This window comes from Umbelopsis ramanniana (genome assembly GCF_025399195.1).
Source record: "Umbelopsis ramanniana AG unplaced genomic scaffold K450scaffold_17, whole genome shotgun sequence".
In the NCBI taxonomy this organism is placed as follows: Eukaryota; Fungi; Mucoromycota; class Umbelopsidomycetes; order Umbelopsidales; family Umbelopsidaceae; genus Umbelopsis; species Umbelopsis ramanniana.
The window spans coordinates 281,870-297,457 of NW_026252103.1; the positions used below are offsets into that span (position 1 = coordinate 281,870).

At 42.7% G+C, this 15,588-nt stretch overlaps 5 protein-coding genes across 5 annotated transcripts; 4 read left to right on the forward strand and 1 right to left on the reverse strand.

The window, feature by feature from the left end:
- Positions 1 to 1,498: 1,498 nt before the first annotated feature.
- K450DRAFT_234564 (uncharacterized protein) lies at positions 1,499 to 5,220 on the reverse strand. Its single transcript, XM_051587945.1, has 3 exons — positions 4,326 to 5,220; positions 4,167 to 4,260; positions 1,499 to 4,092 (listed from the first exon to the last, which is right to left on the reverse strand). Exons 1-3 carry the CDS (start codon positions 5,040 to 5,042, stop codon positions 1,580 to 1,582), a joined length of 3,324 nt encoding a protein of 1,107 aa, XP_051446093.1. The 5' UTR covers positions 5,043 to 5,220; the 3' UTR covers positions 1,499 to 1,579.
- Positions 5,221 to 7,303: 2,083 nt separating this feature from the next.
- Positions 7,304 to 10,619, forward strand: K450DRAFT_234574 (uncharacterized protein). The gene is made up of 13 exons (XM_051587946.1): positions 7,304 to 7,411; positions 7,475 to 7,562; positions 7,630 to 7,771; positions 7,841 to 7,982; positions 8,044 to 8,157; positions 8,228 to 8,548; positions 8,607 to 8,767; positions 8,827 to 9,080; positions 9,146 to 9,345; positions 9,418 to 9,690; positions 9,770 to 9,963; positions 10,048 to 10,180; positions 10,261 to 10,619. The coding sequence occupies exons 1-13, from the start codon at positions 7,358 to 7,360 to the stop codon at positions 10,372 to 10,374; spliced, it is 2,190 nt and encodes a 729-aa protein (XP_051446094.1). The 5' UTR covers positions 7,304 to 7,357; the 3' UTR covers positions 10,375 to 10,619.
- Positions 10,570 to 11,384, forward strand: K450DRAFT_234586 (uncharacterized protein). Its single transcript, XM_051587947.1, has 5 exons — positions 10,570 to 10,630; positions 10,696 to 10,785; positions 10,865 to 10,889; positions 10,955 to 11,032; positions 11,115 to 11,384. The coding sequence occupies exons 2-5, from the start codon at positions 10,775 to 10,777 to the stop codon at positions 11,322 to 11,324; spliced, it is 324 nt and encodes a 107-aa protein (XP_051446095.1). The 5' UTR covers positions 10,570 to 10,630; positions 10,696 to 10,774; the 3' UTR covers positions 11,325 to 11,384.
- On the forward strand, positions 11,239 to 12,626 carry K450DRAFT_234589 (uncharacterized protein). The gene is made up of 2 exons (XM_051587948.1): positions 11,239 to 11,492; positions 11,560 to 12,626. The coding sequence occupies exons 1-2, from the start codon at positions 11,478 to 11,480 to the stop codon at positions 12,202 to 12,204; spliced, it is 660 nt and encodes a 219-aa protein (XP_051446096.1). The 5' UTR covers positions 11,239 to 11,477; the 3' UTR covers positions 12,205 to 12,626.
- Positions 12,627 to 15,040, forward strand: K450DRAFT_234598 (uncharacterized protein). The gene is made up of 6 exons (XM_051587949.1): positions 12,627 to 13,264; positions 13,348 to 13,603; positions 13,672 to 13,723; positions 13,792 to 13,896; positions 13,994 to 14,187; positions 14,284 to 15,040. The coding sequence occupies exons 1-6, from the start codon at positions 13,048 to 13,050 to the stop codon at positions 14,798 to 14,800; spliced, it is 1,341 nt and encodes a 446-aa protein (XP_051446097.1). The 5' UTR covers positions 12,627 to 13,047; the 3' UTR covers positions 14,801 to 15,040.
- The last annotated feature ends 548 nt before the right edge of the window (positions 15,041 to 15,588 follow it).

Here is a 15,588-nt window from a genome sequence, read left to right on the forward strand (position 1 = left end):
TCATCAATAGCTTTTTGGCTATCGATGACATCAAGTCCATTATAGTAGTTCGCGTCATCAGCATTCTTTAAAGCAAAAGACATTGGTTTTTTAAATGAAAAGACGATGTCCATCAACACCAAGAAGATCCCCAGCTCAACCCCCTCTCCGTTTTGTGCGCCGGCACTATGGATCGCCGCTTCATAAATCCACCTGAACAGAGTTATTGATTACACCGACTTTTTTCATTTCATTCTTTGTAATATTTTATCGTCGGTATCTTCATTTAGTGCCACACAAGCAAAAGCCACCTTGTAAAAAGTCCTGTAACTGATCACACACGAACCCAAAAAAAAAAAAATATATCTCACACCGACCCCGAATCAAACAAGTGTGGGGTCAATAAAAACCACGCTGAAGGGATAGCGAAGATCTCACATGCCCAAAGCAGAAGGAGCCAGCGATATTCCCTCCAACAGCGCTGCTTTGACCGCCTGCGTGGAATAGGTCGGAAAAAAGTTTTTATTTCATTTTACTGGTTGTTCCCTTGAATCTACTGAATTCATACTACTAGATAAGTTGTGGGAAGTCATGTGCCGTGAACCTGGGTACTCATCTAAGTTGGGGTGATGGTAGTGCGGGCGTCAAGGATCTGTAGCGGATGAAAGGCATAAGTTGCATAGTCGTTATCTCCGCAAGCGAGAATATAAAATATTGCAAAGCCTCTCTATTCGAACCTCCGGATGGATTTTACGAGCAATGCACTTTCGATATCGTCTTTTTTAATTTTATTATGATTTGTCTTCCTTCTGCCGTCACTTTTACCAAAAAACGTTGGTGTCACATCCCTGGTTAAGGTTTTTGCTCGCTTGTAGCCCGAGCTTGCAAAATCTGCTCTATGGCTTCATTTATGAAAACCCGTTTAGCAGTCATATCTCTTGCAAACACTGTGGAAAGCTCTTGTCGCACTGTTATAGGTACGAGCGGGGATGAGTGGGTGAGCAAACAAAAAAAAGGGGCATAATAAGCAAGCTAACAAGTCAAAATGGCCAGTTGCAAAGACCCTGTTCAAACTAACCTTGATGCCTGGTCACTTTCATCAAATCCGCAGTTTCCAAAATGTCGTACAACGCAAACATAATTTTCTGGTCACTTGGAAAGTTTTCGGTCGTTGTGTACTCTTCGTTACCGGGAGTGTCACGCACATCCACATGTTGACTAGGCGGTGACGACAGGAAAGATGAACCAGGTTCTTTTGCAGAGCGAGGGGAGTGTAAAGCTATCTCCTTATTATCCGTTTGAATCTGGTCTGGCTGGCTTGGCTTCTCCCAATCTGTGTCTTCGTACTCTTGCCATCGCCTCTTCTGAATTGCGCTAGGATCAAACTCAAAGTCCTCGACTTGGTTATCATTTCGGTCTCCGTCAGCGTCAAGCACCATTCGAGTATTGCCCCATGAAAAGTCATCAAAGTGCCAAAACGCATAGATGGGTATGAAAAAGCTGAATATAGGAATGGCCAAGATGTATATAATCAACCAGGCGACGTGCTCCCACTATCACCATTCATTAAAAGAAAACTGGTGAGCTGACGAGTTTCAAATTACCGTACACGCCTTGGTTCACACCCGTTCGGAAACTGATTTCTTACCTTTCGCCGTACAATAAATATAAACGCTTGCAAGCCATATACACTAGCCAGAGTAATTAAGGACATGAGAGGAACTTGCGATGAATGAGTGCTTATTTCGTAAATGAGATATCCCAAGTAGCAAACCACCGCTGGCATCACCAATGTACTGAGTAGATCCAGTATAACCACGAACCGCATGGAAAAACAGCAAAAACCACACATCTGAGGCAAAAAAATGAGCTCGCCAAGATTGTGAATGGTAGAGTTAATCCATCGTCGACGCTGTGAAACCAACACAGACCAAGAGTCCGGGGCACTGGTTAGGCAGGCAGCATTGGGATTGAATTTTGTCTTGTAGGTCGGAAAATGCTTGAGAATCAGTGTGGTAAGGTACCGGTCTTCACCGAGATGCAGAAGATTCTTTTTATGGAGCGTGTCAACTTTAATATCGCCATACTCTAGCATGACGATATTCGATACTAGTAATGCTTGATTTTTACCCACAGATCGGATGCGGTACATACAGAAGCATCCAGGTAAACATGTAACTGTCCCGAACAAGGATTCGAAAGCCTTGGACAAGAAATGCGAGATGTAGTACTCGTAAACTTGAATCATCGTAACCCATGTATCTTTTTCGTTACTCAGCATCGTCTCTCCGCACATACCAATGACCTTATCATCGTTGATAAAGGATGAAACAAGGCTGTTCAGTGAGTCTGGCATTACCTCAGTGTCAGCGTCCACCATCATGACATACTCGTAGAAAAAAGGATTGACGCCTATGACATTTTGTATCTGATGATAGATTTCGTATTCCAAAGGGTTCATATCTGACTGATAGTGGACCTTGTTGAGAAATTGCATAAGGACCATTTGCGAGTCTCTTTTTCCTCGATTGCCAGGCTTTTGTCGTTCACCTTGATTTCCAACCTTCACTACTACAATATAGGGTACCGCATGACCTGAGTATTCGTATAATCCTGAATAGACTTTTGCCATATTATGCTGCTTGTTGCCTTCACCGACCGCGCTGTAGTAGAGAGCGTCACGATCGATGGACTCTTCTGCACCAAGAATATCCAACACAATGCGTGGTGTCGACTTTTCGTTGCCACTGCCAACTATCATTCCATCGGTGATTATGAAGAGAAGTTTGCGTTTATCGTCATATTTTAAGGTTGCAATAGAGTTGAGTGTCTTTCGAATGGATTCCTCCCCTTCTGTATAACAAGGTACTTGGCATACGATAAAGTTGCTGTACTCTATGTCACCAGAGCTCTGGGTCACTTGCAAGGCTGCCACAAATTTGAACAATATCACACTGCATAAGAAGCCAGATATGATTAGCAGAAGATATTCTGAGAAAACGCATTGTGGGGAGTTTCTAGCATCGACTTTGCCGACCAAAAATAGATTTCTTAAACAAGTCAGTTGGCGTTCACGTAAATCATGATCCATGGGCAGTTGGTTAAATAGGTCAGTAATATCAGTGCCGGCAAGAACTTTGAATAACTGCGCAATTGTGGTGTCAATGAAATTGACATCAACGTCACTCGGTATGGTCTGGTTTCTGGGCACTTTAAGTGATCTACCACCCATAAAGTAGAAGGTAAGATCGTAAACGTCTCCATTAAGTATGGCCCATTTGCGCGTACTGGTGATGCCCCCAAATTGACGCGGATTGTTGGCCTGATAACGGACATCAGAAACATCATAGCCCATGTATCCTAATCGATAGTTCTTTCGCAGATAAGTCATTTTTTCATAGTACCAGTCCGGACGATAATCATCGGTAAAGTAGCGAAAATCATGATATTTTGCATTGGGGTCTGTGAGACCCACGTAGTTGTCCAAATTCATAGCCAGTGGTACTGGGTTTTGAGCACCTTCGCATAGTGCCGATACTTGAACGGGAAATAAATGGCTAACATCCTGTCCGGCATATTGTATGAGTGCCATATTGGGGATGATTTCGGAGGCCCAATGTCGAGGAGCGAATTTACCAAGGTCGAAAACCTCTCCACGAATGCTCACTATGCCGTCTGCACTGCTTGTCTTGGATTGAAGCTCATACTGCGAATATATGTGCTTGACTGGACATATAATATGACTAAAGAATGCAATGAACCAAACCATGGCAGCTGAGAGTAGGAGGATCAAGAAACAGAGGGTGAATTTTTCTCTCCATGCCATGCGAATGTCGGGTCGTTTCATATGACCGATCCATCCAAGAAGCGGTGCAGGAATCCACCATGTGATAGCCCACGTTATGATCAACCAGAGTTTTCGAGATCGAGATGATTTTGTGGAAAATAGCTGTCTATTTTTTGGTTTACATTTCGTGATTGACGGCCCTGATGGGATTGCCGTATCTGAACCGCAAAAAGAAACATCTCTTTCGGATTCTGAGTTGTAGATGTCAGACATGGAGAACATGTCGGAAAGTGGTCGCATAGTAGCTAATTGTTCTTCATTGATACCTATAACGAGAAGTTTGGCGTTGTTAAAACCTTGATATCTGATAAGATTTTCATGGTGGTGTAAATGCTCTTACTTGAAGCTTCTTGTCGCAATCGCCGGTAAATGGACTTTTCTTCACATCGAATGTCGTTTTCCAGTATTCTCCAAGCGCTATCTGACAAAAAAACCTATATAAACGATTACGATTACCATTTTACAAGCCATATAGCTTCAATACTTGATAGGTGCATACCCTATTTGTACCAATCAGCATGTAAGATTCATCCCATTCCCTATCTTCTTCCAAGGTTTCGCATTTCTCCACAAACGACATGTCCGAGCTTGCCTTGGCCAGATCAAGAGCCTGGTGGAAATGCTCACAAAAATCATCGGCCACGTATGTCACTGTATGGTGGAAACTCGCCTTCTTGACTATATTACATACATCATGTTCCCGCAGTTGATTTTCCAGGACATTTATATCGCATGAGTTTTCTATATTCCCGTCGTTTGACCTAAGACATATGACAATCCAAGCTGTATAATTTTCCAGCTTCAAGAAGAGGCTATCGGCCTGCTGTCTGAGTCGCTCGCATACAGGTATAGGAGCATCCTCTTCAAGTATGCCAGTCGCTTTGACGTCAATTGTTATCTCCTCTTTTGTAGCTGCCTTTTGGCCGAAGTCATTAATGCAGGTTTTCACTTTTGCTTGACTAGTACCACCGAGGTAAGGTAAAAAGAGCTGAGCCAAAAGAGAGTTTTTGCTGCCCTCCCTCTTCGGCGCTTCACAAAATACTGGCGCAAATTCCGTGCACAGATCAATTTCGTGATTTTCGCTATACAACTTCTCAATTGAATAACTGACATTCTCGGTGTAGTGGCGGATAATGAAGTCGTGAGTATATGAGAAGGTTATATTTTGGTTGACCTTCTGATGCATCTTCAGGTGCTTCTCAACTTGGCTGACCATACTCTTGCTTTCGTAACGATTGTTTAAGATGGAGAATATACCATCTTGGGAATTGTACAGCTCCAAGCGGTCAATGTTGTCGTGGTACTTTACTTCAAGAGGTTGAATGCCCTCTTCCTTGTATTCATCCTGAAACAAACAAAATATTCGTTTCTGCCGAAAGTCGAATAATCTTTCGTTCAAATAATTGAGACTAAATTTGTAGCATTCGTCCTCGCCTGAAGTTTGCATCGCTGGGATATCCAATAGAGCGATGGAGTTCATGTAATTGGTCGCAGTCAATTTTTGGTTAATCTGGTTGATAATGTGTTCAAATAGTAGTTTGTATAATGTTGCTGCTAGGAAATGTCTCTGCCGGATCGCCTCTCTCCAAGTCAGGATTCTGGACGTTAGTTCGCTCCGTATCAACTTAGTCCTATAACGCAGCATGTTTTGAAGGTCGGACTCATCAATCCCTAGTAAATTCGCTATGTTCGTTAAGACAGCAGTATTGCGAACCCCAACACCGTCCTTTCCTCTCGTCATGGAATCATCGGCGATAATCAGATTTCCAAGTAAAAGTATGGCGGACAGAATTTGCATGATTTGTAGTATCACGCCTTGCTTAAATCCCAAAGATAAGAGTGACGCACGAAGAGCCGTCCATTTTTCTTCAGCACGACCTTTCACCAGCTGTTCAACACTGCCTTTTCCAAGGTAGTTGTATGAGGAACTAGTTTGTAGGTAGCATTGTCTTCTTTCCGTTCCAGTTGAACCATATAATAAGTAAGAAAATACATTATAATTTTGTTGATTTTTGGAGCAGTTTGTGACAATGTTGTGATTGAAATTGAAATATTGCAAATGTCCACCCGCTATGTGGCCATGATCGTTGAAATAGATATCTAAAAGTGATGTATACTGTGACGCTCTTACGCTATGTGGTGTCATTGTCGTTCCAAATGCTTCGAGGACAACCTGCGCATCTACGAGCTTTCCTGGGAGCCGTTTCATTCTTTTCTGGCCACTGACTCCAGTGAGAAAGGCTAGACAAGCATCTCTGCAGGTTGACTTCCCACTCGCTGGACCACCACTGTAATATTTTCATTTTGAGCAGTTTGATTCCAGCAGTGTCATGATAGTATACTAATAACTTTTACCTAAAGAGAATCACTTGATTTTCTGCCATCCTCCGCATCCTTAGGTATGTATCTGATGTCAGTTGATATAAATGCGGCTCTAGTCTTTGATCTTGATCAATTGGGCTTTTGTATTCAAAAATATACTGTTGAAGTAAGTCGTGTTGTTCTTGAACATCGAAACGCCGAAACGAGTTTACAGCTACTAGGACTGATTGACCAATTCTCGTGTACATTTTTTTGTTCAACAGTCGAGCTCGCAAGGTTACTGCCACGTCGTTTTCGTCTGGAGTTGTCAACATGGTCAAATCTTGGACGTCTTCGCCCGCCACAAGAAATCCGTCCTCATTTGAGACACGGTTTCTGCTTTCATCACTTTCGGAAATTGAGGGTGCTTTCGTCCCCATAATAATAAAGATGTGTGTGAGTAGATGACTAGTACTAGTGAGAGTAGTTGAGATGTAAGAGGAAGCAGTACGTCAGAAGTACCAGAAATTGTACAATTAGAATTCGAACTACGGGGACCTAGAGTGATGGCAAAAATGTTCAAATTGACAATAAAATTACTTTCTATTTATACTCTTTACTTTGTACAGTGAATAAAGCTATTTACCGTAGTTGCCATTGGTATGGGATGTAACGAAGCTCAACTTACTATCATTGTTCGTCAGTGGCACCAATTGTCCCTTTCATAGCTTTAAGACAGGCACTTTTTTCCGCAATTGTTTTGGTGATCTAAGCGCTGTGAGCTCCTGGCATTGCGACATTTCATCCCGCCTCCCCCTCATTTCATCCCTTCCGTGTCCCTTGCTATACATTTGCTGTTGTGTTTGTTGCTGTTGTTACTACTATACCAGCCCCCTCCCTTTTTATCATTCGTAATTGAGGCATCCGTCTGAGTTGATTCTCAAAGTCGCTGTGTACGAAATCTTCCACCATTCCTTGTAGTGGTCCAAGAAAGGGCAAAATTCAGCATAAACACCCCATATCTGCGACGAACTGGTACTCCACACTTCTTCTCCAAAAATTCTTCTTTAGCTCTGAAAAATCAATTCGAAAATGGAGGAGTCCTGTGTGCTACAACCTTGCCAGACAACACACGTGCAGGAGCTGGCTTTGATATAGCTCGAAATTTTTTTTATGATCGCCAATTGGTGACCACCGAGCAAACCTCTGTTGCTTTGAACACAGTTGACAATGGATGTTGCTCAAGTTCATGCACACTTTGTAGAGGCATGCTCCGATTTACAGGTATGACAGATCAGTGACGATTGCACCTTGGAATTACACAGATTCTTACAACTCTTTGCGCAGGTTCCGGCTACAAGAGCTGCAGCCGACGAAGTTTTAACTAACTTTCGACAAACTCCTCAAATCTTGCCAGCATGCCAGTACATCCTAGGTTCGTTCTCAATGTATGTATGGACACTTCAGAATGAAGAACGATCCAACTCATGTCTATTTCGCAGATAACACCGATGCTCCTATGGTTCAGTTTCAAGCAGCTGCTGCGATATGTGAGATCATCCTCCGTGAGTTTTCGGCTTATCAGACACAGGATTTGGTCAGCTTGAAAAATTTTATGTTGAATTACTGCCTTCATCGCCCAAAGTAAGTATTTAGACCAACAATGTAGTTGTGGAGTATATAGATCAATCGATTTACCCTCTCCATCATCAGCCTCCCAAAATATGTGCGAGACCAATTGGTTTTGGCAGTGGCTACAATCATGAAGCGTGGATTCATGGAATGGACGGAAACAGAACGCGAAAACATGTTTACGAATATTAAAGAATTGTGGGACATGAATAATGAACAAGCGGTAAGCAAATACGAACATTCACTCCCGGTCGAACATAACTGGCTGAACTGACATCTTGTAGCCTGTGCTGGCCAGCGCTTTGAGCAATGCGTATGTTGATCAGTTTTCAGATATGAAAGCGAGAGCTGTAGGTCTAAACTGGGAGTTCCATCACAAGTGCAAAGTGTGGTTTGAAGTAAGTAGTAACATAGGTAACTGGACAAGCGTCTTTAGGAAGTTGATCTGTCTAACAAAATGCATCATAGCATCATATGTTGCAGCGGCTTTTTCAACATTCGCTACAAACACTTCATCGTCAATGCCACGGAAGAGAGAATGTCGCTATAGCTTCACCTACTCCTGACATACTGTTCGAAACCGTCACTTTGGTGGAAAAGATGTTACATTGGGAGTTCGACGAGACCTCCGATCACGCTGCGCTACCTGGAACATCTGGAATTGGCTCAAAAAACGATAATAGTGATCTTGACAGCGATGAACCTGATGCGCGTCCATCGTTTACCGTTTTCCCTCGATCTTGGAGAAATCTGGTTGGCAACCGTGATATCATTTGGCTATTCTTCACAGTAAGTCAAACAAATATAAGGAGCTGCGTACCTGTACCGTTTATTAATTCGTGTATAGCTTTACCTCATTGTACAACATGACGATAGACTCTCACACCGACTTCGCCAATGTCTCATTCAGCTCTCTGGACAAAATGAAAAGTTTTTCGATCATGAGCATGAAGCTATTGTTGAATATGCAAATGCAATGATATTTGGCCTGCAAAAATGCTTAAACAGGTAAGGCATCGACTGTGTCTACTGTGATCCATGCAGACGTCTTACCTCTCGCTGTACAGCATATCGGCCACTAGCACAGATGCTCAATCGATCGAAGAACAGGGGCCTCAAATTTTAGGAGTGATTCAAGTAGCTCGCCGCTTAATAGAGAATTTGCCAGTGTTGTTGTTAAGTCAGCAAGGAGAGTTCTACATATTTTTGAACGATATCGCAAAGTTGACCACAGTATGCTTGCGTGGTACGGTAGAGGATGTGGATCAAGGATGGATTAGTGAAGCATTTGATGAATGCCTTGCCACCTGGGTGTCACTTGGTAAGTGTTTCCAGTACTTTGATTCTTAGGCCGTGGTGCACACTAATTTGTGATATAATATACAGTTGTTAATCTGCAACAAGCTGAGGAGACAAGTCGAAATAACAACAACGAGAATGAGCGAAAGGAGATAGAAAAATTATCACAGTTCCTCAAGACGTTCAGTTTTACAATAGTTCAAAACTATATTGATACTCGCATAGAAATGGCAAGTTCAAGTGTACAGGATGATGATGAAGAACTTGATGGAGGGATGAAAGATAGAGTGAGTGTCGTGTTTGGTTGCCAGAGGCTGTCACTTATAGACACCAACTCACGTAGCTCTTCTCTAAAATAGGAACTATATGCCGATCAACTTATAAGTATTGCCACTTTGGCACGTCTGGATCCGTGCCAAAGCTTACACCAACTACAATATGTTGCAACAGAGCAATTCACGATACTCAAAGATCTATTTAATACTGGAAACATGGAGATGGAACGTCAGATGGGTATCACTAATGAGCGTATCCATTGGATCCTACTCATATCCGGAAGCATTTTGGCTGATGCGGGCGAGGGTGAAAAGCCTCTGATTCCAAATTCATTAATGCACCTATCAGGCATGCAGGTAAGCTAAAACTGCTTCTGAGCAACTTCAATTGCAGCATTTATATCTGATAATGAAGCATTCCATTTTGCATGGGTAGGCTTTGGCCGAAGATCAAGTCGTCAACCTGTCCAACACATTTTTAGAAATGCTGCAGTACTTGTCGGGATGGGGCACCACCACTATTCAAGCTACATTCTGTAGTCCGCAAGTAGCTGAAACGCTAATTTGGTACATGGAGCGTTGGAGTAAGTCGTATCTTCTCATAGATGAAGAAGACTATGGATATGTTAGGTAAGTTGGTAACAAAGGTGGGGCCAACGTTTGTACCGTTATAACCTAGATGTTGATCTTGTCATCATTATCTTCTTTTCTTAGCCCAAATATTGCTCGACAATTTGGTAAACCTGGCCCTTCCGAAGGTGAAGGCCAGCGAATTGTAAGTTTCCTCATTGATCAAATCAAAACCAATTTTGGCATGTGGAATGCAGACGAAGATGTACTCGTCCAGGTAGGCGCATAAGCTAAATATGTTTCAATGAAAGTAGGAGATACTGAGAGAGGGTGACTTTTTTTTCCTGGTAATAATAGATCATTAGATGGTTGAATACATGTGGTATGAGTCGAAATCTCAAGAACGGATTTCTACATGCAGGTATGAGGCTTTTCGTGATGGAAGTCCTTAGGGTGGCGGTCATGTTCTAATAGCGCTCTTATCGGAATGCAGAGAATTTCCCTGGCTTCATAGAGTTTATTGCACAAAACCTGGAGCATCTTCCAGAAGTTGTCCATAGGTAAGGCTATCGTGTGTAAACCTTGATTTGTCGATCAGCGCACCCTTACACCTAATTCATTGTGCAACATTAGTCCCTTGATCAAAACTGTCGTGGGCATCGCCAGTGGTTCGCAAGATGTTCCGCTTCGCGACAAGTACCTTAGCTTGATATTTGGCATGGTTGAGGTCAGTTATCTATTTCTACTGAGGCAGATATGGCTATAGTACTGACAGTACGATATATCATATAGAAACGCATTACCGCCATTTTACACGCTCCGACCTTTACCCAAGCTTATCAAAATGGGGTTGTGATCGACAGCGTCCAGAATGTACTCGAGGTAAGCAAGCCATCATCAGTGTGAAACCAGCGCTGTTTTCAATGAACCAATCGATTGATCATGACTTATTCAATGTTAGATGTTTGACGGCCTTGCGCAAGCATGCGACATTTTCAACACTACCATTATCTTTGAGTTCTGTTGTCGATTCTTCAACAGCTTTTTACAGTTGATGAATCTGTACAAGAATGTTCCTGAAGTACAGTTGCTCATACTAGAGTTCTTTGCGGATATATCCAGATATGCGGTAAGTGTGGAGTAGTCGCAGTTTCTGCATACGTGAAATGTGGTGGCTTGAAGACTGACACGATTCTAATATCCGATTCTAGGACTTTGAATCATTGGGTGATAAGCGAAAAGAATCGTTGTACAATGTCATTATTGAAATATTCAAAGTGTATGGATTATCCAGTAGTGGCAACACAAGAATTTTGACCCAAGAAGAAGAAGCAGACCAACCGTATGCAGATATTGTCGCTGCTCTGAATATCATGTCCAACATCATGACATCCGAGTTTGAATCATTCAGTATGTTCTGAGTCTACTTTTTTTGTTTGTTCAACCGCGGAAGAGCAATATTTACTAACACGCCGTATATAGACCGGGCAAATGGTGCTACTGTCGCTCAAGGAAGCCCCGATGTTGCAGACGTAGTGTTCTTTGGGATCAACTTGTTGATTCCTAATATCAATATGGAGATGCTAAAGGTCAGTTCTCAGTCAGCTGTAAGACAACATGATGAAGGTTAATTAACATTAATTACTTTGTAAACAGATCCCCAGTCTTTGTCAGCAGTACATCAAGCTAATCTCCAATCTTATCGAATTCTTCCCTGACAAACTGATTGGTATACCACCTGGATTGTTCGGCAACCTAATGGCCAGCTTAGAATATGGTATGGGTCACGACATTACAGATGTTAACATCCTGTCTTTTCAAGCGATTGCCCCGCTTGCATTATGGGCATATACCCAAGAGTTGCAACAAGGTAAGTTTTGGGACCATGTGGCTACCATGTGTATTCGGATGGATTTTGGCCAAAAAAGTGACGAATTTTCCGCCCTCTCCCCCATTCCAGCCCCCATCGATTTTCTCAAGCCTTCCCTTGAGAAATTTTTACATTTAAACTTGGAGCTATTACTGTTCAAGGATTTTGACCCAAGACTTTTGGACGCCGCCTCAGCCTCGTTGTTTCCCCTCATCTACTGTTGCCGGTCATCTTATCTTACAGCCGTCAACCAAATTATCCAACAACAGCCGGTGGATATCCAAGACCGACTTATATCAGCATTCCGTAACTTAGATACAGTCACACCGTCGCATCTTTCAGAGCCTTCGATCGTAAGACATAGCCAAGTCTTTAGCGAGGCGTTATTAGGATTGTTGCGCGAGGTTCGCGGAGTTATCAGAGTAAAATAAAAAGGACCAATTCACCCGCGGGGGCGAAAATTTCTCTGAAAGGGGAAATAACGGTATGAACTGTTAAACGCTCATGTGTAATGTAAGAAAGATTTTTTTTAGCTACGTTTGTAAGTCAACCCAGCTATAGGCAAATTTTGGTAAAAGGTTTCCCGGCTTAGCGATGGCCGGTTGATAACGCATCGTCAATCATGCTTCTGTATTCCCTTCTGATTTGTCTGTGCGCATGGTCTTTGCTGAAGTGCAGCTTCGGTTTACCCTGGTTTCAATGGCTTTCGTCGTACTGAACTTTTTCCTTGTACGCGTGATCTCTCATGTTTGACACGTCCTTTTCTGTACCCTTTTCGTCTAGTAGACTTGCGCGGCCAAAGTAAAAATCTACTTTTTTCCTTTTGATACCATCAATTTTATGTTCCGCTTTTCCGGTAACGGTCCTTTGTGTCCCAGCGGTATAACTAAAAATTGTCTTTATTCCCGGCTAGCACAGCTTGTCTCTTGGGTTTCCCATTATTTTGAAGATGTGTCATCTAATCCATCTGGAATCGCTGTACATTGAGCATCCACTGAATACCGTGGCACTTACCCTCTTTCGTCGATCCTTTTGAACCAACACCGTATATTAGCATCAGCTGAGTAAGGTTACACGGCAGTTAAAGCTGGGGGACTCTCTCCCCACATCTCTTTTATGGTATGTGGTTGCACAGTAACATCCGCCATGTATCACCAAAGCGAGAAGAAAAAAAAAAAAAAAAGAAGCATCAACAGTCTGTTTATCCTTAGATATTTTCTCTCTTCTTCTTCTCTCCCTCTCCTCCCCCCTTTCATTTTCACTTTTTCCTCTTCATGGTATCTAGTTTTGGATCAGAATATCATAAAGAAGGCTCTTTAAGAGCCAATGCATATGGACACCACATCATCAGCGGGTCTTCGTTCGATACGAGCAGTTTCGGAAGCAACAATCAGGCTTCTGCTGGTATGACTGCAGAATTATTAGAAGACATGTCGATCATTGACGATCTTTACAACGAATATGGCGATACAAGCGAACCCGACGAAATCGGTAAAGAAAAAACTATGCAAACCGAGCTTTAGGCTTTCTTGTATGTCCCGCTTTGCTGACACGCTCTCTTGGGCTTTCATTAGCCAACGAATCTAGACATAGGGAACGTGAGCTTCTTCTTTACGATATGTACCAATCTGAAGCTCAATACATTATGAACTTGGTGATTGCACGCGATGCCTACTTGAACCCACTACGAAAGCAAATTCCCGCGCAGACCAGTCATGGACTCCTTAGCGGTAGAATTGTGTGTACCGATCAGGAGCTTCGACTACTCTTCAACAATATCGAGCAATTATTAGAATTACACCAAGATTACCTTGCAAAACTAGAAAACAGGTATGGCCTAGACAACTTTTGTTGAGACGTTATCCAAGAAACTAACCTAACTGCTTGGCAATTTTCAGATTTCGAATTTGGGGCCCTACCCAATTGATAAGTGATGTGCTACGACAAATGGTAAAGAAAAAACCAGTTCTTGCTAGTGTGTTGTGAAATGTTTGACTAAATCGAGCCTTCCTTCATAGTTTCCTATTTTAAAGGAGTATACACCGTATATGAAGGCATTTCCTTCCGCAGTGGTCACCTATGAGAGGTTGTACAAAGTGCAAGCATTTCGAAAATTTACAAAGGTAAGCCACTTTTCTCGTGTGATCTGCGTGTTATGTGATGTGGGGTAATGAGTATGGAAATTTTCTGGCTTGCACGTAAACTGACTCTCTTTCACAGACATGCCAAGACGAATCCGGCCATCTCGGTCGTAACTTATTTCATCTCATACAGGCACCATTGACCCGTATACCCCATTATGTTTCCATTGCACAACTGTTGGTCAAATACACCGACCATTTACACCCTGACTACGCCATGATCGTTCAATACGCGCAACGAATGCAATTGATTGCAGCCGATGTCCAAAATCTGTAAGTGGATGGAATGTTGTATGTTCTTAAAACTGGTTTACTCCGGTGTAGGTATTGTTTCCGACCAGTGACTAACGTCAGTCATTCTTCTTTTAGTGTCGATGACAGCGTTCGCGCAGCCAGAGTTATGGACGTTTACACGTCGATCCAAAATCCACCGTCCCTCGTCACATTGTATCGCAGACTCCATTATAGCGGAGAATTATACAAAGTTCAGTCAAGCGGAAGCGGCTCATCATCGGCCGGAATGCGTCATTTTTACCTTTTCAATGACATGCTGATCTGGGGAAGAGCTAAAGATAGTAAAGGAGGACCGGTTCAGTACAAGGGACATATCGAACTGACTAACGCTAAAGTCAGAATGGTAGGTCCAGAACGAACGGAGCGCAAGTACGCGCTGGAAATAGTCACAATCGAACAGCAAAGCATGATGGCGGTTTCAGTAGTATCGAATGGACTGTCTCTCAACAACGTGGCTAGTACCTCAATGGTGTCCATTCATCTGCTTGCAGCCAATAGCCAAGAGGAACAAGAAACATGGGTGCGAGAAATTCAAGCGGTAGCGGATATGCTCCATAATCAAAGACAGGCTAAAATTGATAGAGGTAAATGACCCCGTTCGGTTGTATCATCATGGGGTTGATTAAATATTAATAATGGGACATACAATAGCCAACAAACCAAAACCTACTGAAGTCGACACATTATCACGGACAAGCACCGTATCTTCAAGTTCTACCAATGGATCGGATGGATTTGACCTCAAAGGCAAACCTATGATGAAGAAAACCTCAGCCAGGCCTGCTCAGCCAGCAGGGTATAATGCATCCAGTGGAAAGGGTTTCAACCAACGTCTTATGTTTTAGTAGCATTATTATATTTTTAAAATGTGTATAAAAAAATGAGCCCACCTTGGCTGATATCGGTGTCTGCACAAAAAAGGTCACCATACCAAGCCAAGCCATGCCACGCCCACTGCCAGTTTGTAAAAAGCATATCTTACTTTATTTTAAAGTAAAGGCCATATATTTTATTGCAATGTGTCAGATAATCATGGGTTTGATAGATAGCGATGTCGACCGTGATATAATTTTAGAATAACACCGGCAGAGAAAAGAGGTCTATGATTCCGGAGTGGAAAATAAAATAATCATCCCAAAAAAAAAAAAAATTGGTCTGGTTTTGCACGGTGGAATGAGTCGAAGTTATGCATAGCAGTGCTAAAATATGATGGGCCTCACACCTCAGCCTCCGCCCCCCGCTCGCCTCAACCTTCCGCCCGCAGAAGGAAAGAAAAAATGGAAACAGATGGAAGTGGAAGGGCACGTTATCACCCGAAACGGTCAGTGATAGGAGATGGCAGCTATCTATGGATCCAGTAACACCGTGGTCCACCCCGGC